The sequence below is a fragment of the Chiloscyllium plagiosum genome, unplaced genomic scaffold (genome assembly GCF_037043375.1).
Source record: "Chiloscyllium plagiosum isolate Xiang-an unplaced genomic scaffold, Cpla_swu_hap1 HiC_scaffold_8, whole genome shotgun sequence".
Taxonomy (NCBI): Eukaryota; Metazoa; Chordata; class Chondrichthyes; order Orectolobiformes; family Hemiscylliidae; genus Chiloscyllium; species Chiloscyllium plagiosum.
The window spans coordinates 10,432,403-10,460,222 of NW_028270146.1; the positions used below are offsets into that span (position 1 = coordinate 10,432,403).

At 42.0% G+C, this 27,820-nt stretch overlaps 1 protein-coding gene across 1 annotated transcript in view; it reads right to left on the bottom strand.

Moving 5' to 3' along the window:
• The window catches only part of LOC122553947 (uncharacterized), a 126,448-nt gene extending 98,992 nt beyond the window's left edge, over window positions 1-27,456 (bottom strand). Inside the window, exons 1-6 of the mRNA XM_087989515.1 lie at window positions 27,412-27,456; window positions 22,223-22,277; window positions 19,671-19,841; window positions 12,446-12,622; window positions 6,572-6,679; window positions 5,326-5,473 (exon numbers count right to left, since the gene is read on the bottom strand). Coding sequence (XP_087845641.1) covers window positions 5,326-5,473; window positions 6,572-6,679; window positions 12,446-12,622; window positions 19,671-19,841; window positions 22,223-22,277; window positions 27,412-27,456 — 704 coding nt within the window. The remainder of the gene's footprint in view (window positions 1-5,325; window positions 5,474-6,571; window positions 6,680-12,445; window positions 12,623-19,670; window positions 19,842-22,222; window positions 22,278-27,411) is intronic.
• Between the last annotated feature and the right edge of the window lie 364 nt (window positions 27,457-27,820).

The following is a 27,820-nucleotide window of genomic DNA, read 5'->3' on the forward strand; positions in this document are numbered from 1 at the left end:
CCCATGCACAAAGCCTTGCTGACTATCCCTAATCAGTCCTTGCCTTTCCAAATACATGTAAATCCTGTCCCTCAGGATTCCCTCCACAACCTGCCCACCACGGATGTCAGGGTCACCGGTAAGCTTTTCCTTACCACCTTTCATAAACAGTGGCACCACGTTAGCCAACGTCCAGACTTCCGGTACCTCACTGTGACTATTGATGATAAAAGTATCTCAGCAAGAGGCCCAGCAGTCACTTCCCTAGCTTCCCACAGAATTCCAGGGTACACCTGATCAGGTCCTAGGGATTTATCCACTTTTATGTGTTTTAAGACATCTAACACTTCCTCCTCTGTAATATGGACATTTTTCAAGATTAGATTAGATTACTTACAGTGTGGAGACAGGCCCTTCAGCCCAACAAGTCCACACTGACCCGCAGACCCATTCCCCTACATTTACCCCTGCCCCTCACACTACGGGCAATTTAGCATGGCCAATTCACCTGACCTGCACATTTTTGGACTGTGGGAGGAAACCGGAGCACCTGGAGGAAACCCACGCAGACATGGGAGAATGTGCAAACTCTACACAGTCAGTCGCCTGAGGCAGGTATTGAACCCGGGTCTCTGGCGCTCTGAGGCAGCAGTGCTAACCACTGTGCCACCCCAGATGTCATCATCTATTTTCCCACAACCTGTATTGTCCATGTTCTTCTTCACAGTAAACACTGACGCAAAGTACTCGTTTAGTACCTTCCCATGTCCTATGGCTCCACACAAAGGCCACCTTGCTGATCTTTGAGCGGTCCTGTTTTCTCCCTAGTTAGTCTTTTGTCCTTAATGTATTTGTAAAATCCCTTTTGATTCTCCTTAACCCTATTTGCCAAAGCTATCTGATGTCACCTTTTGCCCTCCTGATTTCCCTCTTAAGTATACTCCTACTGCTTTTATACTCTTCTAAGGATTCATTCGATCTCCGCTGTCCAAACCTGACATATGCTTCCTTCTTTTCCTTGACCAAACCCTCAATTTCTCCAGCCGTCCAGCATTCCCTATACCCTAACAGGAATATACTGTCTCTGGACTCTTGTTATCTCATTTTTGAAGGCTTCCCATTTTCCAGTCATCCCTTTACTTGCAAGCATCCAATAAGGTGCTCATCCCTTTCTTAATTCTCAGTTCCACTCAACTAACTTCCCTGGGCATATTAAATTAGATTCCCTACAGTATAGAAACAGGCCCTTTGGCCCAACAAGTCCACACCGACCCTCCGAACAGTAACCCACCCAGACCCATTCCCTTACCCTATATTTACCCCTGACAAATGCACCTAACCTGCACATCTTTGGACTGCAGGAAGAAACTGGAGGAAGCCCACACAGACACAGCGAGAACGTGTAAACTCCACACAGGCAATCGCCTGAGGTGGGACTTGAACTTGGGTCTCTGGTGCTGTGAGGCAGCAGTGCTAACCACTGAGCCACTCTGCCGTCCCAGGAATACCCTCCCTAAGTACAGCTGTAATGCTATCCCTTATCAAAAATGCCACGACCTCTCCTCTCTTGCCCCCTTTCTATCCTTTATACAGCATTTGTATCCTGGAACATTCAGCTGCCAGCCCTGTCCAACATTGAGCCATATTCCTGTAATTGTTATGTAATCCCAGTCCCATGTTCCTAACCATGTCTTGAGTTCATCTGCCTTCCCTGTTAGGCCTCTTGCATTGAAATAAATGCAGTTTATTTTACTCATTCTCTGCTTTGTCCCTGCCTGTCCTGACTGTTTGACTCACTTCTTTTCCGAAAGGTACCAGTCTCAGATTGACCTTTTTCCTCATTATCTCCCTGGTTTCCCACCCACCCCCAATTATGAGTTTAAATCCTCCCGAGCAGCTCTAGCAAATCTCCCTGCCAGTATCTTAGTCCCCTTCCAATTCAGGTGCAATCCGTCCTTCTTGTACAGATCACTTCTACCCCAGAAGCGATTCCAATAATCCAAAAATGTGAACCCTTCTCCCCTGCACCAGCTCCTCAGCCACACATTCATCTGTTCTATGCTCCTATTCCTACCCTCACTACTTCATAGCACTGGGAGTATTCAGATACTACTACTCTTGAGGACCTCCTTTATAAATTCCTTCCCAATTTCCTATGTTCTCCCTTCAGAATCCCATCCTTTTTCCTTCCTACATCATTAGTTCCAATGTGTACAACAACCTCCTGCTGGTTCCACCTTCCTTTGAGAATATTCTGCACTCTCTCCGAGATATCCTTGATCGTGGCACCAGAGAGGCAACACACCATTCTGATTTCTCACTGTTGGCCACAGAAACTTCTGTCTGTGCCTCTGACTAGAGAGTTCCCTATCACAAACAATTGCTTGGAACCGATGTACCCCTCATTGCATAAGAGCCAGTCTCGATACCAGAAACTTGGCTGTTCGTGCTACATTCTCCTGAGAGTCCATCACCCTCTACATTTTCCAAAGCAGCATACTTGTTTGAGGTGGGAATAGCCACACAGACTCCTGCAGTATCTGCCTCCCTCTCCTACCTTTCTTTTAGATTACGTACAGTGTGGAAACAGCACCTTCGGCCCAACAAGTCCACACCGACCCTCCGAAGAGCAACCCACCCAGACCCATTCCCCTCCATTTACCCCGTCACCTAACACTACGGGCAATTTAGCATGGCCCATTCACCTAACCTGCACATCTTTGGACTGTGGGAGGAAACTGGAGCACCCGGAGGAAAGCCACGCAGACATGGGAAGAACGTGCAAGCTCCACACAGACAGTTGCCCGAGGCAGGAACTGAACCCAGGTCTCTGGCGCTGTGTGGCAGCAGTATTAACTGCTGTGCCACTGTGCTGCCCCTGGCGGTAACCCATCTACCTGACTGCAGTTTTTCTCCCTTCCAATAACTGCCATCCATCACACAGCTTGAGCTGCTGTAAATTCTTTGTTGTCTCTAACTGCCACCCCAATCAATCAATACAATATGACAGGATTTGTAACCAAAAACACTTACTGCAGACATAATCATCAGTAACATGGAAATTCTCCCTAATCTCCCACATCCGACATGAGGAGCACATCCCTCTATTAAGGGTCATCTTTGCACCTTAACAATCTACAGAAAATAGCACAGTCTTACTGCTCTAAAGAACAAGCACCCAGCTAACTTTGTACTTATGTATTATATTTTTAAATTTTAATCAAGAGACAGATCTCAATATAACATATAACTAAACCCACTCTACTCACTATTTTAAAAAGACAGCAAGGTTACATTTAAAAGCCATGCACTTATCAGCTCCTGTGCTGTGAGCTCTCCCACACAGGTTCCTCCAAAGTCAGCTGTGAATTTTGCTGTTTGTTATTTTTTCTTAGACGCACTCCGATGTCCAGAGATACTTGACTCAAACAGCGAAGGCAGTAGCTGTACAGGTTCACTGCTGTGTCAGACAGCACAGTGTGGGTTTCTTTCTCTCACTGACTATGTGGTCTCTGCCTTTGTTCTCTTCCTCATCTTAAATGTGCGCTTGTTTTGATCTTTTTTCCCCCAAAGTTCCAAAACAATGCAACAGCTTATAAAACAATAATTATTGCTTCTGCAATTTGAAGAAATCACCTCCAATGCTGAAAATACCTCAAAAAAGAAGCTCTTACAGCCACAAATTTTCCCCATCCTCCATCTTAGATTACCCAGAATCCTAATTAGGTCATCAAAACAAAGTTCCGTCTCATTGAACATTTCCAGGAAACACATGGCACAGTTGAAACACAGAGTAATGTGTCTTCTATAGTGTCCCATCCACTGCTGCCAAATTTGCTATTGAATGATAGCAATCAAAGGCAGATGATCAAAGCTTGGTCAGAGGGAGGCTTTAAAGTCTGTCTTCAAAAGATGAAGAAGAGAATTAGATGGGGAATTCCAGGGATTCAAGTCTTGGAAACTGAAGACAAATCCGCTCGGGTCAAGCCAATTTGCCAATGATCCTCAACAAGCCTCTTCCAAACCCATAACCACTTCCATCTAGAAGGACAAGAGCAGCAGATACATGGGAACACCACCCCCTGCAAGTTCCTCTCCAAGTCATCATCATTCTGTCTTGAAAATATATTGCTGCTCTTTCAGTGTTCTGAGGGAATTCCCTCCCTCAGGGCATTGTGGGGCAACCCACAGCAGGTGAACTATGGTTCAAGAAGGCAGCATCAAGAGCAACCGGGGATGAGCAATAAATGCTGGTCGGCCAGTGACGCCCACACCCCACAAATGAATACATTTTTAAAAACTTGGGTTAGTGTCAAAGGCCTGAATCAACTGAGACCAGATGTCTGGGCTCCTTGTAGAGCAGGAAGTGATTACAAAGAAATGGATGATGGGAAAGATATGGTAGGTGCAGCACAGAAATTGGAGGGACTTAAAACAACTGTGAACATTGTCAAATCTGCTTTATCAGAGTTGAATATAGGTCAATGAGAAGGGAGCTGATAAATGAAAATAATTTGCCGTAATTGAGATAATGTGGAGAAGAGTTTCGGATGACTTCACGTTTGTGGAGGGTAGAACACAGTTGGCTATTCTAATCTACAAAGCCAGCTAGTGAAGGATAAAACTGGAGGCAATCTTTCTACGTTTTAATATTTGCTTACTGATCTCTAGACTACAAACGGACCTCTCCTAACCCAACGACAACAGATTTAGACTTTATTGATGGAGCACAACCTATTTTCTAATCAATCTGCTCAGCGACATTATGACACATCTCTGGAACAGGTGAGACCTGAACCTGGGTCTCTTGGTTCAGAGGTAGGGACACTACTGCTTTGCCACAAGGGCTCTTTTTCATGGAGCTCAAGTGAATCTCCTGCTAATGACCACCTGTATACAATTAATATACAATAAACAATGTTGGTTGAGAGATAATTATTGGTCTGGAGACCAGACCTTTCCTCTACTAACTACTTCAAATTAGTCGATGTGGTATCTTTTAGGTTCACCTGGAAAAGTAGACAGGTCCTTCACCTAATATCTCAAAAAGAAAGTAATTCCAAAGCAGTAACCCTTCTGTACTGCTCTAGAAGTGTCAAGCCCTGTTATGTACTGCAGTCTGGCCTTCTGACACAGTGGTAACAATGATACTGCTCATACAGGGCTGATGGACAAATATCCGAAGATAAATCCCCCCTAACCTGCACTGCCAGTAGGAAGCTGCATTTAACAGAAAGTTTGAAAAGGTTTAGAATGCATAAATTATGACATATATAATAGACCTCAAAAGCATTTAGGAAGTGGGGCTCATTGCTTCACCACGTATTGCAGAAAAACCTTACGCACACTTTGAATACTTTCTCGAGATTCCCACTCTCAAATCGAGACTCAAATATCAGTGTGTTGTTTTGATCACTGACATTAATGGATGCCTGTTTCAGGGGCTTGGAACTGCCACTCACTCGGGAAAAGGTGAAGCAGGGTTCCATATAAGCTGCAAGACAAATGCATCACAAGCTTTATTTCCAATACTTCCAGTTTTGACATGCAAAAGTCAATCATGTAATCTCAGGTTTACGGTGGGCAGTATTACAGTGTGGAAGCACATATTGAAAACCTCCATATCTGTAACTGTGGTCTTCTATCCATCACAGATAGAAAATGGTGGAATTGCATGATCATTGTTCCTTGACATGAATACCTCCAATCCCCTCTCACCTGTAACAGGCAATGTTCAGCAATGGGAATGTAAAATTTATTCTGAATCATCCAGTGTGGTTAGAGGGTTCCAAGGCGGTCCCAAATCGTCCACGTTGGAACGCTCCCTCCAAACACACTGGATCAATCTGGATTTCACCAGTTTCCTCATTTCCCCTCTCCCCACCTTATCCCAGATCCAACCTTCCAACTCAGCATCACCCGCTTGACCTGTCCCACCTGTCCATCTTCCTTCCTACCTATCCACTCCACCCTCCTCTCCAACCTATCACCATTATCCCCACCTCCATCTATCACACTCTCAGCTACCTTCCCCCCAGCCCCAACCCTCCTCCCATTTATCTCTCAGTCTCCTCCAGCCACCCCCTCATTCCTGATGAAGGGCTTATGCTCGAAACATCAACTCTCCTGCTCCTTGGATGCTGCCTGACCGGCTGTGCTTTTCCAGCACCACACTCATTCCACACATTGTGCCTGGATGAGCTATCCAGTTAGTTCCAATCCCTTCCTCTTGCCCCAAAACACTGCAAACATTTTCCTTTTAAATATTCATTCAAATGGATTTTGAAAACTACTATTGAATCTATTTTCACCAGCTTTTCAAGGTGTGTCGTTGCACTCATAATTTTTCTGTGATTAATTTCCTCCTCCATGAAACTGAGAATTAGAGAAAACACTCTGTTCCAATCCTATATATCCATGTTCATGGAAAACAGTGAAACCCGTGACAAATTACTGGAGAAATCAAAAAATACTTGCCTTTTATTTAAACAGTTAAGAATCTAAAGACAGCTCCTTATAAATAATGCAGAGAAATCTGCTTTCTATTTAACACTTCTATTTTGTGCAGACTATACAGTACATCTCTAATTACCTTTACTGGTACTATAAACCACTTCACACTCTTCTGGGTTTATATAGATTGGTGCTTGCTCCAACCCTGTTGCTCTGTACAGAGGTTCTGGGCCTATTGAAACACCCACTGTAAAAATAGAGAACAGTTGAGAATTGTTGCAAAGTCCTGCACTGTATTCTGTACAAGAAAGATGGCACATGTAGAAAGGTTATGGCGCAGAAAGAAACAATTCAATTTGTCACGTCTATCCATGCTGGCCAAATGTAAAAATGAGCCAGCCATTCACTACCTTCCAGCTCCTGGTTTGTAGCCAAGTAGGTTAAAGTACTTCAGGTATGGATCCAGGTACCTTCAAATGAAGTCAGGGTTTTGCGATGAGATATAGAACATAACTAGAAACAAAGAGACATTAAACACCCAGCTACTTCTCAGTCTATTCCCCTAAATCATCAATTTGCAACAATACATATCCAGAGATAGAAGCCTTCTATATTAAATATCAAACAGTAATGCAACATCTACATAAATATCATGGACAAAGATTTTCTCCAGCCTATATATACAGATTAACTCATGGTTCTGTAATAGCCTCCAAATAAATAGTTTTTTGGACAATAAAACACTAAGCTATTGAACCTTTTAAGCATCTGTGTTATACCTAATCTGTTTGCTGATGAGTCACCCTATGGTCTATATGCCCTTGCTGGTTATGATTTGGGCAAAACAAAACCTTTCACTATACTTAGATACATGTGACTATAATAAATCAAATCAAATCAACTTCTCAATTTTTAATTTCTGATTCATTCTCCAATTGCAATGTTTCTGTTGCATTCCCTATTTCTTTCACTATTGTAAATATACTTTTCTCCTGACTAGCATCTCTGTCATAATATCTCTTCAACACATTAACAGAATGCACTAGCTGATTCCTTCTCAGTACTCACAACGTAGATTACTCCTTCTAGCTTCTTTTTGATTTGCTAAGGCCAGTGAATCATGCTTTTGATGGCTCCTGAGAGGCAGGTAACAATACTAGCTGCTTGCATTCAGCAACAAGGTGCTGAACTTAGACCTTTTCTATCTGTTGTAGTTTTGATGGAGCACTCTTCCAACTCTTTTTGGCTACCTCAGATACTTTGACCAGTTTCTCTTGGAAGCCTAAAGCATAGGCTAAAAGTTCTAAGCCCTGGTTTATCAATTTTTCTTTAATCAGTTTAAATGGACCTCTCACTTCATATCTATATAGCAGTTAAAAAAGACTGAATCCTGTGTACTCATTAGGGGCATCCCTAATAGTAAACAGTGACAAAGGAATTCCTATCTCCCCAGTCCTTAGGACATTCTTGGTAAGAATTTCTAATCGTGTTCTTCAAAGGTTTGATGCCCTCTTCCCAATGCACCTTGTGATTGTCAGTGATGAGGAAAAGATGTGCATTGTTTTATTTCCAAACCAGTCATAATTTGTATTGAACATTTGCATTATTAAATTTGATAATTGAATCCAGTTGTATTTCATTGGATAGTCACCATCTTGTAAAAATTTGAACTTTTTTTCCACTAACATTTTTGTAGCAATTTTTTCCAAAAGGTCCAACCTCAGGAAATTTTATGGAAAGATATAGAATCATTAAAAGACATTGATTGCCATTCCTGGTTTTGTGTAGGAGTCCTACACAATCTACTCAGATACTGCTAACCAGGTCTTCAACAGCTGGCACCCTGAGGAAAGATACAGATTAAATTGATAATTGGGGTTTCCCCTCTACCTGATATGTATGAAATGTCTGGAAAGATTGACCACATCTTTATGTCATTGTGTTAATAAACATTTCTTTAGTATTTTTTACTTGTGTTCACATAATACTTTCAGGGACCTGCCTTTAAAAGTTTGTGAGTCACTCATAAACATTATTATGATACTCAGATTGAATTCTTGGGCCACTGCCCATTTAATGTGCTGTCCATTTCTTTATTAGTACTTTGGCTTACAATTAGTACATGCAGATTTTTAAAAAATCAATTTCTGATAGACTGGTTGTTATAACTCTTTCAATTTAAGGTCCATTTGTTATATTTTTGTTAAAGACCAGGGGCTAAACATTAGCCTTATTCTCTTCACTTCCATTCTTTTCATTTATATATTCAATAATTGAATCTGATAGATTAATTTCTAAAGATCTCCCTGTTTTATAGACTCCTCTTCTTCTAGTCTATGATTATGGGCTTAAGATCCAGTCATGACACAGTCAGGAAACAGTCTGGGATGTTCCTCCTGCAGTATCTCAATATCTTTTACCTTGTTGTTTCACCACTTTTGGTGAAACTAATATTCTCAAGCCTGCCAGATCACTTTCTAAACAAAAATTAATTCCCACTACAGGAATTTATTTTACTAATCCCAGCACAACTTTGTCATTTACTGGGTCACTCCTTTAATCCCACTCGATAGTGAGACTGATTAGAGTCTCCATATATACTTCCAATTAATATTTTCTCTTTTATTAACCATTGTAGAAGACAAATAGTATCATCAGCCAGCATTAGTGACACTTGCTCCATTGTCTCTCAACATCATTATTGGTTTACTTACGACAACAAGTCAGGAGTGTAACAGAATCGTGCCCACTTCCCTGGATGGGTGCAGCTCCAACAACACTCAAGAAGCTTGATACCATCCAGGATGAAGCAGCCCACCTGATTAGCATCATATTCACAGGAATCCACACCTGCCACAACCAATGCTCAGTAGCAGCGGCATGTACCATCTACAGGATGTACTGTAGAAATTCACCAAAGATAATACCTTTCAAACTCATGACCACTTCAATTTAGAAGAACCAAGTCCATAGTGTTATGGACAAGGCCAGACACCCTCAAAATATCTCAAGAAGGTAGCCTAGACCCTAATTTATTCATATTTTAAAGGTAGATGTGGCTGGATATTGCAGGTGTGACGGAGCTGGTCAAACCACTCAGCTTTAAGCAAAACAGAGTTTATTTAATCATTGCAGTTGAAACGCAAACAAAAGAAAACAGAATGTAGAATAACTTCACTATTTGGTACCACAACTTCACTGGGGAGCTGTTCCAATTCCCGGAACATCCCATAAACACACCTCTTGGCAAAAGATAAATTCAAACACAGGTCCTAGTCAAGATGCCACACAGGAGGCTACTGAGTAAGATAAGGGTCCATGGTGTTAGAGACAAGGTGTTAGTATTGATAGAAGCTTGGCTGTCCAGCAGAAGGCAGAAAGTGGGGATAAAAGGGTCCTTCTCAGAATGGCAGCCGATGACAAGCGGTGTTCTGTAAGGGTTGGTGTTGGGACCACAACTTTTCACTTTATACATTAACGATCTAGATGAAGGAACTGAGGGCATTCTGGCAATGTTTGCAGATGATACAAAGATAGGTGGAGGGGCAGGTGGCATTGAGGAGGCAGGGAGGCTGTAGAAGGATTTGGACAGGTTAGGAGAGTGGGCAAAGAAGTGGTGGATGGAGTACAACGTGGGAAAGTGTGAAGGCAGCACTTTGGTAGGAAGAATAGAGGCATGGAGTATTTTCTAAATGGGAAGAAAGTTCAGAAGTCTGGTGCAAAAGGACTTGGAGTTCTAGTCCAGGATTCTCTCAAGGTAAACTTGCAGATTAAGTCAATAGTTAGGAAGGCAAATGCAGTGACGGCATTTGTTTTGAGATGACTTGAATATAAAAGCAGGGATGTACTTCTGAGGCTTGATAAGGCTCTAGTCAGGCCATATTTGGAATATTGTGCACAGTTTTGGGTCCCATATCTCAGGATGGATTTATTGGCCCTGGAGCGTGTTCAGAGGAGGTTCATGAGAACGGTCCCAGGAATGAAAAGCTTAACACATGAGGAACGTTTGAGGACTGTGGGACTATACTCAATGTGGTTTAAAAGGATGCGGGGGGGGGGGATCTAATTGAACTTCCAAAATACTGAATGGCCTAGATAGAGTAGATGTTGGGAAGATGTTTCCATTGGTAGGAGAGACTAGGACCCGAGGGCATAGCCTTAGTAAAGGGAAGATCCTTTAGAACAGAGATAAGGAGAAACTTCTTCAGCCAGACAGTGGTGAATCTATGGAATTCATTGCCACAGAAGGCTGTGGAGACCAGGTCATTGAGTGTATTTAAGACTGAGATAGATAGTTTCTTGAGTATCAAGGGGATCAAGAGTTATGGGGAGAGACCAGGAGAATGGGGTTGAGAAACTTATCAACCATGATTAAATGGTGGAGTAGACTCAATGGGCTGAATGGTCTAATTTATGTTCCTATGTCTTATGGTCCTAGGTTCTTACAGGCAGGAGAGATTTCAGAGACAGAAGTCAATCAAGAATCATCTGCTGAAGCTTGGAACATTTTTACACTGTAGCAGTTTCTGACTGCCTGCTATGAGCAGCTTCTCTACCACAACTAAACCAAACTAGAAAAAAAACCTGAACTGGGAGAACTGGCCACTCCCGTGCTATTGTTAACGTATGATGTGGAGGTGTCGATGTTATAGAGTCATAGAGTCATAGAGATGTACAGCACAGAAATAGACCCTTCAGTCCCATCCATCCATGCTAACCAGATATCCCAACCCAATCTAGTCCCACCTGCCAGCACCTGACCCATATCTCTCCAAACCCTTCCTATTCATATACCCATCCAAATGCCTTTTAAATGTTGCAATTGTATCAGCCTCCACCACTCCCTCTGGCAGCTCATTCCATACACGTACCACCGTCTGCATAAAAAGTTGCCGCGTAGGTCTGTTTTATATCTTTCCCCTCTCACCCTAAGCCTATGCCCTCTAGTTCTGGATTCCCCCACCCCAGTGAAAAGACTTTGTCTATTTATTCTATATATGCCCCTCATAATTTTGTAAACCTCTATAAGGTCACCCCTCAACCTCCGACGCTCCAGGGAAAACAGTCCCAGCCTATTCAGCCTCTCCCTATAGATCAAATCTTCCAACCCTGGCAATATCCTTGTAAATCTTTTCTGAACCCTTTCAACTTTCACAACATCTTTCCGATTAGAAGGAGACCAGAATTGCACGCAATATACCAACAGTGGCTTAACCAATGTCCTACATAGCCTCCCTATATATGTCCTATATATTACAAAGGTGTATAGGACCTGCTGTCCCATGTGTCTCAATCCAAATTCAGATTTGTGCTTTTGTCGTCACCACCTTTGATTTTTGCTGGTTGTATTCAGGATTGGAGTTGAAAGACACTGTAGATACCACATGACCTCCTAACTCCTGTACTCAATACTCTGACCAATAAAGGAAAGCGTACCAAACGCCTTCTTCACTATCCTATCCACCTGCGACTCCACTTTCAAGGAGCTATGAACCTGCACTCCAAGGTCTCTTAAATCACACAACACCAGGTTATGGTCTAAGAGGTTACAAATGAACCTGTTGGACCATAACCTAGTGTTGTATGATTTTTATACTTTGTTTAAGTCAGGTGTTTCCTGAGTTGCCCTAAAACTTTTGATCTCTGAGTTTCTTAACCTAAAGTCAATTTTAATTATCCTGAACCAAAAGCAAGCCAATGGCCTACAATGTTTACCTTTACTACCTCAGTGCAAACAATCTTCTTTTAACACTCCAGGGGTCCCTGCTGTCCGACACTTACTGGATCAGGTCACCTTTCCAGAAAGACTGTCTCTCTAGTTACTTTTTTTTTCCAAACCCTTCAGAAAATATTCAACCATGTAAATTACTATTTTAAAATCCTGACCCAAAAAATGATATATGTGTGTGCGTGTGTCTGTGTGTGTGTGTAGAGAGAGAGATAGAGAGACACACCATTCACCATAACAACATTCAATATCCAACACGTTCCCTGGTCTGTAGCCAGAACTCACCAATGTGCCTAATGCGTTCTTTGATGACCTCACACTCCTGTGGCCAACAGGGCAATTGGTGATTGGTTGAAAGGCCATAGAGGTCCCATGGTTCACACAAACGATGGACAAGCCCTCCAAAACTGTCCTCAATCACAATCTGAGTTGTACGGGGTAAAAGAGGCTTTCGTTGACACCCTAAAATGGGAAGAAAAGGGGAGAGGAATGGTAAAAGATTCTTTTTCCCTTAACAAAGTTTAAATATAAATTGCTCCAGCTAAGTAAATCACATCAGAAGTGGATAGCGCAGGATTGTATTCAGCCCAATCCCTTGCACATTAGCACCAGGAAAGCATGGCCTTCTAATTCTACAATCAAATCACTCTATCCATTTCCTGGTGCCCAATGGCATCAAAATTAACATTTACAATCATCACAGAGTGACACTAAGAACATTAGAAATTGCTGGAGAAACTCTGTAGGTCTAGCAGTATCTGTGGAGAGAAAGAACTATGAAAAAGGATCATAGACCTGCTGAGTTTCTCCAACAATTGCTGTTTTTATTTCAGATCCCCAGCACCTGCAGTTCTTTGATTTATTATAGTGTCACTCCACTTGTGTTTGCAACATGGAAAGCAGTTACCACGGCTACCCACTCACAGCCATTAGACAGAAAGTCAGATTTAGATCCACAAGCTACTCCTTAATTCATGTAATATTATTCTTCCAGAATAACAACCCTGATCATTTATCTTTTAAATGAGTTCAATCCTGAATTACAGCGTTTTTAATCGTAAATGGTTTACTTTTCACTGCCCGGGAAAGGCAGCTCGCATAATCAAAGATCTTCCCCATCCCAGTTATAATCTCTTTCCACCCCTTTTCTTGGGCAGAAAATACAAAAAGCTTGAACACAATAGATTCATGAATAGCTTCTTCCCCACTGTTAATAAACTTCTGAATGGACTCTTAAATTTTAAATTTTAAGTTAATTGTATTCTTTATGCACTTTCTCTGCAGCTGTAACATGGTATTCCTTGCTCTGTTCTATTGCCCTAATGCACTTTGTATTGAATGATCTGCCTGTACTGCACACCAAATGAAACTTTTCACCGTACTTAGGTCCATGTGGCAATAATAATAAAAACTGCTTTGACCTTTCATTCTCTTGTGTTAGCAAGTACTTTGTGGACATTTTCTCTTTTATTCAGGCTTCCTTTTCATGCCAAGTGCTGAACTATGTGACGAATACATCATGGAGAAGGAGTGCCACAGCTATACATGACTCTGTCCTCCTCTGATATCCACACTCACCTACTTCCAACCAGTGGGGCTCGGAATAGCAGGAACCTCCTTGAACAAGTTTCTTGAGGAATGAAGACAATTAGAAGTAAGGTAAAGCAGAGAAATATTGACTTATTATTCTCACTTTATTTATTGTGTACTTGGCAGTAGATCATTTTGATCAGAGCAAGGATGAGAATAAGTAGCTTCTGCATAGTGCGTCCTGTGGACATATTGAAAAGAGGTAAAAACAAGGACGGTAGATGCTGGAAACCAGTTGAAAAGAGCACTGTCATGCAAAGGGTTAAATATGTAAATAGATTAGTCATCAGGAATATAAGATCAGATGACAACCAGAACAATTGGGAACTGGATCTATGTAGAGTTCTCATGGAAAGCTATGTTTTGTACACAGTTAGAAGACAGTATTATTAGTAATGTGGTATCTACAGTGTCTTTCAACTCCAATCCTGAATACAACCAGCAACAATCAAAGGTGGTGACTACAAAAGCACCAATCAGAAATTGGATTGAGACACATTGGACAGCGGGTCCTATACACCTTTGTAAAGCTGCTCTTCAGTGTCACAGAAACGATAAGTAGTGGTCAGCAAGTGGTGAGCTTTCCCTGGTGAACACGTGAAGGGTTCTTGCTACAGAGTATGCAATACTCAGAATAAGAGGTTGCACATATAAGACACAAATGAGGAGGAATTTCATCTCTCGGTGGGGGGGGGGGGGGGGGGGCGTTGTGAGTCTGTGGACTCCTTTAATGCAGAGGGCTGTTGAGGTTTAGTTATTAAGTATATTCAAGGCTGAGATCGAGAGATTTTTAACCAGGTAGGGAACCAAAGTTATGGGGAAAAGGCAGGAAAGTGGAGTTGAGGGTTATCAGATCAGCCACCATTGTTGAATGATGGAGCAGACTCGATGGGCTGAATGGCCTCCTTCTGCTCTATGCAAAAGTGAGGACTGCAGATGCTGTACCAGAGTTTAGATCAGAATGGTGCTGGAAAAGCACAGCAGGTCAGGTAGCATCTGAGGAGCAAGAAAATCGATGCCTGGGGCAAAAGCTCTTCATCAGGAATCCTTTTCCAGCACCACTCTACTTCTGCTCTATGTCTTATTTTGTTTATTTGTTTATTACTTTGTTACCTTGTTTATTCCCAGTTCCAACCTGAGTATGAGTGATACTAGGTGGCGAGGTTGTCTATCTGACATTGGGCAAGGACACTTCAGGGACACTTCATTCAGCTTTCGCTGCCATTTGACTAGATTAAGGCTAACCTTCAACATTAACAGCTTCTTCCTATACTATTCCCTTTTGTTTATCTCCTCTTGCAGTGCAAACTTCATTGACAAGGAAAGCATTTCCAGCCAATCCCAAATTACCCTTGAACTGAGTGGCTTACTGAGATATTTCAGGGCTGAAAATGTGTTGCTGAAAAAGCGCAGCAGGTCAGGCAGCATCCAAGGAGCAGGAGAATCGATGTTTCAGGCATGAGCCCGTCTTCAGGAATGAGGAGGGTGTGCCAAGCAGGCTAAGATAAAAGGCAGGGAGGAGGGACTTGGGGGAGGGGAATTGGAAATGCAATAGGTGGAAGGAGGTTAAGGTGAGGGTGATAGGCCAGAGTGGGGGTGGAGGCGGAGAGGTCAGGAAGAAGTTTGCAGGTTAGGAAGGCGGTGCTGAGTTTGAGGGATTTGACTGAGACAAGGTGGGGGGAGGGGAAATGAGGAAACTGGAGAAATCTGAGTTCATTCCTTGTGGTTGGAGGGTTCCTAGGTGGAAGATGAGGCGCTCTGAGATATTTCAGGGACTGTTAAGAGCTAATCACATCAAACCAGGCAAGGAAAGGAGATTTCCTTCCTTAAAAGACATGGTAAATTAGACTTTAAAAAAATTACAATCAATGATAGTTTCACACACACTGTTACCAAGACTAGCTTTTAATTCAAAGTTTTTCTTATTAACCCATCAGTTGGCTATGTGGGATTTGAAACTATATATCCTGTGAATGGGCTTAGAATCATAAATGGGTCATTCAGCTCCTCAAGCCTGCTCCATCATTGAATGAGATAACGGCTGATCTGTAGCCGAACTCCGTATACCTGCTCTGACCTCATATCCTTTAATGACCTTCGCTTAACAAACATTTATCTCTCTCAGATTTTAAGTTAACACAATCTAGCATCCTCTGCCATTTCTGGAAGAGAGTTCCAAACATTTACCACCCTTTGTGTATAGAAATGCTTCCTAACATCTCTGCTGAATGATCTGGTCCTAATTCTCAGACTATGCCCCCTAGTTCTAGAATCCAGAGTAAATAATCCATCTTTATGTATCTGGTCTTTTCCTGTTAATATTAGATTAGATTCCCTACAGTGTGGATAGGTCCTTCGGCCCAACAAGTCCACACCGACCCTCCAAAGAGTAACCCCGCCAGACTCATTTCCCTCTGACTAATGCACCTAATACTATGGGCAATTTAGCACGGCCAATTCACCTGATCTGCACATCTTTTAGAATGTGGGAGGAAACTGGAGCACCCAGAGGAAACCCATGCAGACACAGGGAGAATGTGCAAACTCCACACAGACAGTCACCCAAGGCAGGAATCAAACCCAGGTCCCTGGCGCTGTGAGGTAGCAGTGCTAATCACTGTGAAGACTTCTTTTATAGAACAAAGAACAAAACAGCACAGGAACAGGCCCTTTGGTCCTCCAGGCCTGTGCCTTTCCAAACTAAAACTGTCTTCACTTTGTTAAGGACCAGGCCAGACCCCCTCAAAACGTTTCAAGAAAGTAGCCCAGACCCTTACTTTGCTGGTTGTGTTAAGCAGGTGTAGAGTGGATATTCCAGGAGAGAATAGCTGGTCAACCACTTTGTTTTAAACAAAACAGAATTTATTTCTAAGATTACCAAATGAAACACAAACAAAAGAGAACAGATTAACTTAACCTGTCTGAAAACCCAACAGATTTCACCAACTCAATGATACTTTTTCAAACACCTGTATCTGTTAGCTACAATCTAATTGGCCCTAAAACCCTTCAAACTTAGACTTTGATGAGATCACTCCTTAAGATTCTAAATTCTAGAGAAAACAAGCATAAAGTGCATAATCTTTCCTCATAATGGAAGCCCTGAAATGTAGGCATCATTCTTGTAAATCTACGTTGTATTCACTCAAGGCCAATATTATCCTTCCTAAGGTTTGGTGCCCATATCTACTCACAGTACTCCAGTGGGGACGAACCGGGGTTATGTATAATCACAGAATAACTTCTGCAGCTTTGCACTCCAGTTCTCTCAATATAAATAGCAGCTTGCCATTTGCTTTCTTGATTATTTTCTGCACCTGATCATGGCATTTTAAAGATCTATGTACCTGAACCCCAAGTCTCTTTGGACAACCATTGTATTTAACGTCATACCATCTAGAAAGTACTCTGATCTATCCTTTTTCAGTCCAAAACAGATAACCTGACTCTTCCTGCCATTGAACTCTACCTCCCACAGTTTTGACCATTCACTTAGTCTATCAATATCCCTTTGTAATTTTATGCTATCATCTACACTGTCTACAATGTCACCTAACTTTGGATATATGACTTTCTCTACAATAATTCAAGTTGTTATTAAATAATGACTTCTAGATTATTAGACCAGTGACATTACTGCTATGGCACTATCTTCCCAATTGGAGCAGCACGGTGGGCTCAGTGGTTAGCACTGCTGCCTCACAGCGTCAGCGACCCAGGTTTGATTTCTGTCTTGGGCAACTGTCTGTGTGGAGTTTGCACATTCTCCCTGTGTCTGCGGGTTTCCTCCCACAGTCCAAAGATGTGCAGGTTAGGGTGAATTAGCCATGCTAAATTACCCATGGTGTTAAGTGCATTAGTCAGGGGTAAATATAGGGAAGGGGAATGGGTCTGGGTGGGTTACTCATCAGAGGGTCGGTGTGGACTTGTTGGGCCGAAGGGCCTGTTTCCACACTGTATCTAATCTAATTATATAGCGTTCTACATCTTTAATTTCTAGATATCTATTGATCTCTGTCTTGATGACTGAGCCTTTTGGGTAGGGAATTTCAAACATTTATCACCCACTGAGTGAAGAAATCCATTTTCATCTCAGTCCTTAAAATTTGGACACTTATTCCAAAATGATGGCACTTGGTCCTATAGCCCCGCGTCAGGTGAAACATTCTTCCTGCATTGAATGAAAGCAAAGTTTTACAGATACTAGAAATCTGAACTAAAAGCACAAAATTCTGGAGAAACCCAGCTGATCTGGCAGCATCTGTGGAAAATAAAAACGAGTCAATGTGTCAAATCCACATTGGATTGGGTTGGGAAAGTATGGTTTTCCTGCTGCTGACAAAAAGGGAGGAGGAGGAGGAGGAGGACTGATTGAAACAGATGATGAGGGTGTCCAAAGCAGAGTGCTAATAGTGGAAGAGGAAAGATGTAGATGAAGAGTAGATGTTAATAACAGAAAATAGATCAGCTCTGCTGAAAGCAAACCATGCAAAATACTAATGGAGAAAAAGAGGGTTTCGTCAAGATAAAGGGCAGCGTTCATGCTGTGGAGTTGCTGAATTCAATGTTGAGTCCTACAGACTATAAACTGCCGAAGCAGAAAATGAGTCACTGATCCTTCAGCTTGTCCTCACTGCTACAGTCTATGATGGAAATGTTAGCAACAAAGATGGTTTGTTGAAATCGCAAGCATCTGGAAGTTTGGATTCCTTCTTATGGTGGAATGGAGATACAGGAGGATTAAATGTCCATGGTGAAGAAGAGGAGGTTAGGCCTGGGAAACCCCGGAAATTGTAGAATCAGTATAAAGAAGCAGAAAATTGGGACGAGGCGAGAGAATGAAAACCAGTAAAGGCAAGGTAGGATGAAAACAGCTCAGTGGCTAGGAACATGTAGCTGTGTGTGCACAGCCTAGTATCCTATACAATCAGATTATTAATTCGCCTCTTTGGATTTAACAATATCAATTCTAAAATAGCTTGATTTCTTGTTGGTTCCTCAACATACAGTTTGAGAAAATTATTTCATATACATTCGGGGAATTTGTCTTCCACAGCATTAGTACTAATTAGATTTACCCAGTTTATATGAAGACTGAAGTCCCCATGATTGCTGTGTTGCCTTTGTTACATGGACTTTTAATTTCCTGATTTATACAAAGACATGCAAAACTACTGCTGTTGGGTAGGTGCTGTGCTTAGGTCACAAAGGTTGCTACTCCTTGCTGTTTCTTAGCTCCACTCAAACAGAACTTACATCCTGATGTTCTGATTTAACATCCTTATTCCCTAATGTAGTGATGTCACCCTTTATTAACAATGTTCACCAATCCTTTATTTCATTTGTTTTTATCTGTCCTTCATAAATGAAAAATAGCCTCAAACACCCAGTTTCCAGCCTTGACCACCCTACCACCACATGTCTGTAACGCCAATACAATCAGACCTGTTTATTTTGATTTATGTCATCAATTTACGAAATGTCTTGCAAATACTTTCAGACAGAGTGCTTTAAATTATGTCATTTTATTCTTTTCACAACCTCTAGCCTCATCTGGACTTTAATTTGAATTACCGGCTGATCTCCAGTCGTGATGACTCTGAGGACATATTATTTTTTTTAAGATTTCATTATTTCCATAAGTGTCATAACAAGCAAAATGGTACAGAAAATAAGTGTGAAAGGGAAACTGTCATGAGGAAAGTGTTAGAACAAGTAAGTGTGAAAAGGAAATTAAGGACATGTGATAAAAGTGTTACAGAGATGCTTAATAAACATATCTTTCCATAAATATTCAGAAATGAGGTAAAAGGTCAGTATTCACAGTAAGAAGACCCAGAAGATATGCACAGAAAGAAACACACTGTAAAAGATCTAAATTAAAATAAGTTCAACAATATTTATAAAACAGATGTCATACATTCAGAGCTTTTGGCAGTCAGTGGGCTATCTCTGTCATTCCATTCTTCATCTGATTCCTGCAAGAATTCTTCGATTTCATCTTCATAATAATTTCCCGTTGAGGATAGAAAGAAATGGTTCTTATGCTTCACTTTAACTCCCATATCTCTTTGATGGGCCTTCTGTTGAGCTAAAGATATCACAAGCAACAAATAATTCTATGAGTGACTATTACATTTGCCTAGATAAATCTTTAGGTTTTGTCAAATAATTCCCTTTGGGTGAGTCCACAATTGTGTGGATTGCACGTGGTCACTGAAAGGAATGAGTTTGATGAGCCAACTACGTTTTTTTTGTACCATCATAATAAACTTGAAAATGAAAAGCATTCTAACATAGTTACTCTCTATCTGTCAAGTGCTTCCCAACATCAAACATCAAGAATAGGCAGAGATTCCACCCAAAGGGGTATCAAATATCCCTGACATGAAACACATAGAAATCCCATTCCCCCCACTCCCGCCCCCATTCCCATGTCAAATATATGGAATATCCTGTTTCTAAATTCCTTTATTACTGAATGCACAGAGTGTTCAGTGTTAGGCAATGATAGCTCATGGGGTACTATCTACATTTGTGTGCAGATTATAACAGTCTAAGTCTAGGCAATAGCCTAATGCTTTTATTGCTAAACTACCAGTCAAAAGACCCAAGTAATCTTCTGGTGTCAGGTTCAAATCCTACCATGGCAGATGATATAACTTGAATTCAAAAAAATCTGGAGTTAAGAGTCTAATGAAAACCATGAATTTGTTGTCAGTTGCTGTTAGAAACCCTTCGATACATTAATGTCCTTTAGGAAAAGAAAGTCCCATCTGTACCTGGTCTGGCCTATATGTATTTACCAACACCTTCCACCCCAACCTCAAATTCACCTGGACTGTCTCAAACTCCTCCCTCCCCTTCCTAGACCTTTCCATTTCTATCTCGGGCGACCGAATCAACATGGACATTTACTATAAACCGACCGACTCCCACAGCTACCTCGACTACACCTCCTCCCACCCTTCCCCCTGTAAAAACGCCATCCCATATTCCCAATTCCTTCGTCTCCGCCGCATCTGCTTCCAGGAGGACCAGTTCCAATACCGTACAACCCAAATGGCCTCCTTCTTCAAAGACCGCAATTTCCCCCCAGACGTGATCGACGATGCCCTCCACCGCATCTCCTCCACTTCCCGCTCCTCCGCCCTTGAGCCCTGCCCCTCCAACCACCACCAGGACAGAACCCCACTGGTCCTCACCTACCACCCCACCAACCTCCATATACAACGTATCATCCGCCGTCATTTCCGCCACCTCCAAACGGACCCCACCACCAGGGATATATTTCCCTCCCCTCCCCTATCAGCGTTCCAAAAAAGACCACTCCCTCCGTGACTCCCTCGTCAGGTCCACACCCCCCATCAACCCAACCTCCACTCCCGGCACCTTCCCCTGCAACCGCAAGAAATGCAAAACTTGCGCCCACACCTCCCCCCTTATTTCCCTCCAAGGCCCCAAGGGATCCTTCCATATCTGCCACAAATTCACCTGCACCTCCACACACATCATTTACTGCATCCGCTGCACCCGATGTGGCCTCCTCTATATTGGGGAGACAGGCCGCCTACTTGCGGAACGTTTCAGAGAACACCTCTGGGACATCCGAACCAACCAACCCTCCCCCTCCCACTCCACCAAGGACATGCAGGTCCTTGGACTCCTCCATCGCCAGACCATAGCAACATGACGGTTGGAGGAAGAACGTCTCATTTTCTGCCTAGGAACCCTCCAACCACAAGGGATAAACTCAGATTTCTCCAGTTTCCTCATTTCCCCTCCCCCCACCTTGTCTCAGTCAAATCCCTCAAACTCAGCACCGCCTTCCTAACCTGCAATCTTCTTCCTGATCTCTCCGCCCCCACCCCCACTCTGGCCTATCACCCTCACCTTGATCTCCTTCCACCTATCGCATTTCCAACACCCCTCCCCCAAGTCCCTCCTCCCTACCTTTTATCTTAGCCTGCTGGACACACTTTCCTCATTCCTGAAGAAGGGCTCATGCCCGAAACGTCGATTCTCCTGCTCCTTGGATGCTGCCTGACCTGCTGCGCTTTTCCAGCAACACATTTTCAGCTCTGGCCTATATGTATTCCAGACACACAGCAACATGGCTGTCTCTTAATGCCCTCTGAGCAATAAATGCTGGGTAAACCAGCGACACCCCACCTCCAGTGAAAGAATTCTTAAAAATGGGATATGGGCCAGGTGCTGGCAGGTGGGACTAGATTGGGTTGGGATATCTGGTCGGCATGGACGGGTTGAACCGAAGGGTCTGTTTCCATGCTGTACATCTCTATGACTCTATGACTGACTATAGTATGTGAATGGAATGAAACAATGATAGGCTGTTCACATACACAGGCAGAGATAAACTTTAAAACTTCGTAACCACTGGAAGTGCAACTTTATCTTTCTTTCACTGAATGGTTTTACTAACAGCACAGATTTATGACACATGTAACTAACCTGCAAGGAGTTCTGGAAAATGTTTCCTCATATATCGGACATATATATCTTCAGCCTATCAAGAGAGAGACAGCATGACTTTTTACGACATGTTCAACCAATATTTGTGTTTATCATAGTGAAAGAGTTGGGAACAAGAAACTGGAATCAAACTCAGAAAAGGCATTCAAAAGCCAGGTACTCCAGTGCCCCATCAATCAGTACAAGGCAGGTAGAGCAAGGTCGAGGGTTGGGAGTGTGGTGCTGGAAAAGCACAACATGTCAGGCAGCATCTGAGGAGCAGGACAGTCGAAGTTTCAGGCAAAAGCCTTTCATCATGAAATCTCCAGCATCTGCAGTCCTCACTTTCGCACAGCAAGGTCTAGTACAGAGGAAGGTTCTCCCTTTACATTGAACCTAACACTGTCAGGTCAGGAACAACTCGGTTTTAGATACAGAGTAAAGCTTGCTTTGTGATATGTATTTTACATGTTTCAGAGTTATGCAGAGATGATACACAATCTTCTATATTTTATTCAGTGCTTCAACATATCTGCTCTACGTTCCTAGCAGTTGGCTATAGTTTGTTCATATTTCTGTGACCACACAAAGCATAATTAATCAAACAAACTCAGAACAATTAAGACCACAATAAAAACTGTTGAGTCAAATGATCCCATGCAGGGTATAGCATGGGTTGGATACAGAGTAAAGTGAGTTACTGGAGTAGGAATCAAAGTAAAACTCCAATTTACATTGTCCCCATCAAATGCTCCAAGAACAGGTTAGATACAGAGTGAAGCTTCCTCTACACTGGCCCCATCAAACACTCCCAGGAAAGAGACAGCATGGGGTTAGATACATAGTAAAGCCCCCTTTTCCACTGCCCAGTTGGTGCACGGAGGGTCAAACTGCGCCAGTTTGACAGCTCACATTTCCCACAAAAGTCTGAAACTGTTTCAGAGGCAATAAATCTTGGATTCTTAAAAACTGAAGAATTTTTCATCTTGAGCTGCATGAACTTGGACAAAGGACAATGAGCCAACTCTCCAAATAACTATTGATATATCAGAGAGTTGGCTCATTGTCCTTTGTCCAAGTTCACGCAGCCCAAGATGAAAAATTCTTCAGTTTTTAAGAATCCAAGATTTATTGCCTCTGAAAAAGTATCAGGCCAATTCCTAGTTGCGCTATGATACAAAATATCTCTATATATACCTAAACAAATCTCTTTGCCATTTTAAACAGCTCAGTTAGATTATCCTTCAGGAGAAAGTGAGGTCTGCAGATGCTGGAGATCAGAGCTGAAAATGTGTTGCTGGAGGTCAGCAGGTCAGGCAGCATCCAGGGAACAGGAGAATCGACGTTTCGGGCATAAGAAGGGCTTATGCCCGAAACGTTGATTCTCCTGTTCCCTAGATTATCCTTCAACCTGCTAATATTCCTGATGAAGAGCTTTTGCCCGAAACGTTGATTTCGCTGCTCCTTGGATGCTGCCTGAACTGCTGTGCTCTTCCAGTACCGTTAATCCAGAATAAGGAAATGCAATGTACAACTTGTCCCAAACTGGACTTTTTAACATCCCAGAATGATCTCATTGCTGGTGAATCAATTTCTTAGACCTTCGTGAGGGTCCCTGTCAAAAACTGAACACAATACATCAGATGGTGCCTAACCAAGGCTCTGTATCATTGTACCTCTTTAATATCTACCCACCTTGAGATAATGATGAACATGATACCTGCAATGTGAAAGGTAAAGGCAAGGTAAAGTCATGATTAGCCTACCATCAGGCTTCTCTCTCATTACAGAAAGATGACTGATGGTGGTTTAACCTGAGGGTCACCATGCTTCAGGTGAGGGGAGAGCATTGAGTACAGGAGTTGGGGCATCATTTTGCAACTGTACAGGATATTGGGTTAGGGCACTTTTGGAATACTATGTACAATGCTGGTTGCCCTGCTATAGGAAGAATGTTGTTAAACTGGAAAGGGTACATAAAAAGTTTACAAGGATATTGCTGAGGCTGGAGGGGTTGAGCTACAGCAAGAGGTTAAATAGGCTGGAGTGTGGGATGACCTCATAGAGGTTTAATAAAATCATGAGAGACATAGGTAAGGTAAATAGCCAAGGTCTTTTTCCAAGGGTAGGTGAGTCCAAAACTAGAGGGCATGGGTTTAGGGTGATAGGGGAAAGATTTAAAAGGGAACTGAGGGACAACTTTTTCCACACAGAGGGTTGTGCATGTATGGAATGAGCTGTCAGTTAGTAGAGACTGACACAATTACAACAGTCAAAAACATTTGGACAGGTATATGATAGAAAAGGTTTAGAGGGAATAAAAACTAAAAGAACAGTGGATGCAGGAAATCAGAAACAAAAACAGAAATTGCTAGAAAAGCTCAGCAGGTCTGGCAGTATCTGCGGAGAGAAATCAGAGTTAACATTTTGGGTCAGGTGACCCTTCCTCAGAACATGTTTAGAGGGATATGGACAAATGCAGGTAAATGGTACTAAGTCAGTTTAGGATATCTGGCTAGCGTGGATGAGGTAGACCAAAGGATCTGTTTCAGTAATGTATGACTGTGTGGCTAGGTCTTTGAATTCTGGAGTTTAGAAGACTCAAGGATGACTTAATTGAAACATATGAAATCCTAAGGGGAACTGACTGAGTAGATGTGGAAAGGATGATTCCTCATTGTGGGGCTGGGGTGACTCTATAACTAGGGGTCATTGTTTAAAAGTAAGGGATGCCCATTTAAGACAGAGATAAGGGAACATTTTTTTCGTCCAGGGGGTTGAGAATCTTTGAAATGCCCTTCCTCAAAAAGCCAGTGAATGTAGAAACTTTGAGTATTTTTATGGCAGAGGTAGATAGATTCTTGACAACAAAGGTGATGAAAGATTATTTTGAAAACAGAATGTCGAGTTGAGGTTAAAATCAGATCAGCTATGATCTTATTGAATGAAGGAACAGGCTGGAAGGGCTGAGTGGCCTACTCTCATCCTTTGTTGAGACATTTGTATTTCATTCACCTTCTTGATTACTGTGTAAACAAAATAATTCAGCCCTAAGCTTGTTCCAGCCCCCATCTATACATCAGGATCGTTGTTGCAGTTCACATGGAAATCATTTTGTTGCTTCAATTTTGTAACAATTCAGTCAGACATTAGAGATAACTCTGCCGTGGTTCATTATACAGTGGTATCTTGACGGTTTGGTTAGTTTGGTGGTGATCTGACCCATATTAAGTCCTCAACCAACACCTCAAATCAGATTCTGTCATTGTTATCTTTTGGCTTGTGAGAGCTGCCTGCAGATCAATTGGGCTGCTGTATATTCCAGAAAGGGTTAATGCTAATTGTGTGATTTTTTAAAAATGAGATAGTGTGCATCATCACAGGAAATGATGCAATGTCACAAGATTGCTTGCTGTCCTGTAGTACATAAAGCCGCCATCATATGTTTCTTAAATAAAATTAATGTTTTCCTTACCTCAGATATGTGCAAATATTCTTTAGCAACATAATAAGACCAAGAATATTTCATCACATTTGCCTCATTTCATCAGTGACTACACTTCAAAATACTTCATCATTAGGTGTAAGTCACTTCTGGACATTTATGGGTTGTGGGAAAAGTGATATATATATATGTTAGTTATTTCATTCTAGGTGCTGGGACAATATACTTACAAAGTCAGCTTCCTCCATGGTCACAGATGGGACTATTCCAGCTCTTGCCTGTTTAAAATGTCCTTCTTTTGTTGTGCTAATTGACCTAGGTCAGGCCACATTCTTTAAACCTAAAAAGTTCAGATCCATTATCTGCTTGAATATAAGGTGCTGGGGTTGGTAATGAGAGAGTCAGGCCAGTTGGAGCAGATAAAAACCATCAATAAACTCTGCCCTCTTTGATGCATTTCCATTTTTGATTGGCTAACAAAACTTACTAAGGCAGCTACCACTGAAGTCAGAGGTTTTGCTGTTGCCATAGAAACCATATTTAACCAATCAGAAAGCACATTCATGTTAAGCAATTCATTGTTACACACATTACCTGAAATAGAGGCACTTATGAATTCTGCAAGTTGCATTGTCTACTGTAAGCAGAAAGCATCTCTCCTGATTAGCTTGATTTGTGAAATCACTTTGTGGTGCATATATGAATCATTCTGTGATGATCATGGAGTCAATCCTTCTCAGTGCCAAGTTGATCAACCTCAGCTAAGGAGAGAAGGAATAAGGCTGAGGAGAGAATAAAGTTAACCAAGCTCTGTATTTCAGCCTGTTGATTGGTGGTCTTACCAATCTCTGCTTTATTCAGTAACACTCTCACCTTTATATCAGAGGGTTGTAGCCTCAAATTCCACTCTATAGACTCAAGTGTACATTGTTGGAGCACTGAGGGTGTACAGCTCTGGCAGAGGTAGCATCTTCCAGATAAGACAATAAACCAAGATCCTAATTTCTTTCTCAAACTGAAATAAATGTTCTAAGAAATCATGGTTTTCTCTCACTGACATGCAGGCCAATATTTACTCTTCATGAACATCACAAAAACAGATTGTTACCTTATGTGGAACTGCATAGCATGAAAATTAACTGCAGTGTTTCCTCTCCTCAGAATTCAAAATTTCTTCAATGGCTGCCAATGTGTTTTTCGAAACCCTGAACTCTTGAAATATTTTAAATAGATGTGATTTTTTTTTCTGCAAAGTTGAACTATAAATGATGAGAGCAAGGGTCATAGTTGCCCTGATTGTGAAATCAAACCAATCACAATTGATTTTCTATTCATTCTTGGAATGTGACATCACTGGCTGTGAAGACAGCATATCCCATCAAGCCTTGCAGCCATTGACTCCACCTATACTCCATCATCAAAGACCCTTCCAACCCCGGTTTTACTGTTTTCCACCATCTTCTGTCAGGTAGAAGACATAAAACTTTGAGTACATATTCTAACAGATTCAAGAACAGCTTCTTCCCCAATGTTATCATACTTTTGAATAAACCTCTTAAATGTTAAAGTTGATCCGGCCATCTACTCTGTTACTCTGATGCACTTGTATAGAACGATCTGCTTGCAAAGCACAGACGACAATAAATTTCACCGTACCACAGTACACATGACAGTAATAAATCAAATCAAATTAAATCATTTGTTACTCTTTCCTACTTGGCCTCGTGAAGGTGGTGTGTTTTACCTCCTTCTTGAACCACTGCAGCCCATCTGGGATTGGTAAACCCATGGTGCCATTGGGAGGGGATTTTGACCCAACAACATTGAAGGAAGAAATCAACTAGGCAGAGGTGGATACTGTAGATGCTGGAGATTAGAGTCAAGATTAGAGTGGTGCTGCAAAAACACAGCAGGTCAGGCAGCATCCGAGGAGCAGGAACATTGAAGGAACACTATATACTTCTGAGTTAGGACAGAGAGACTCCGTGTGAAAGGGTATTTGCAGATAGATGGGGTCCCCATTTCCCTGTGGCATTTGTTCTTTTAGGTGGTAGAAGGCATAACTTGTTTTGTATTCGTGCAAGAGCTGTGAGAATTGCTGCTTAGGGTATTTATGGCCCATCTTAATTACCCAGCAGGCAATTAAGGATCAA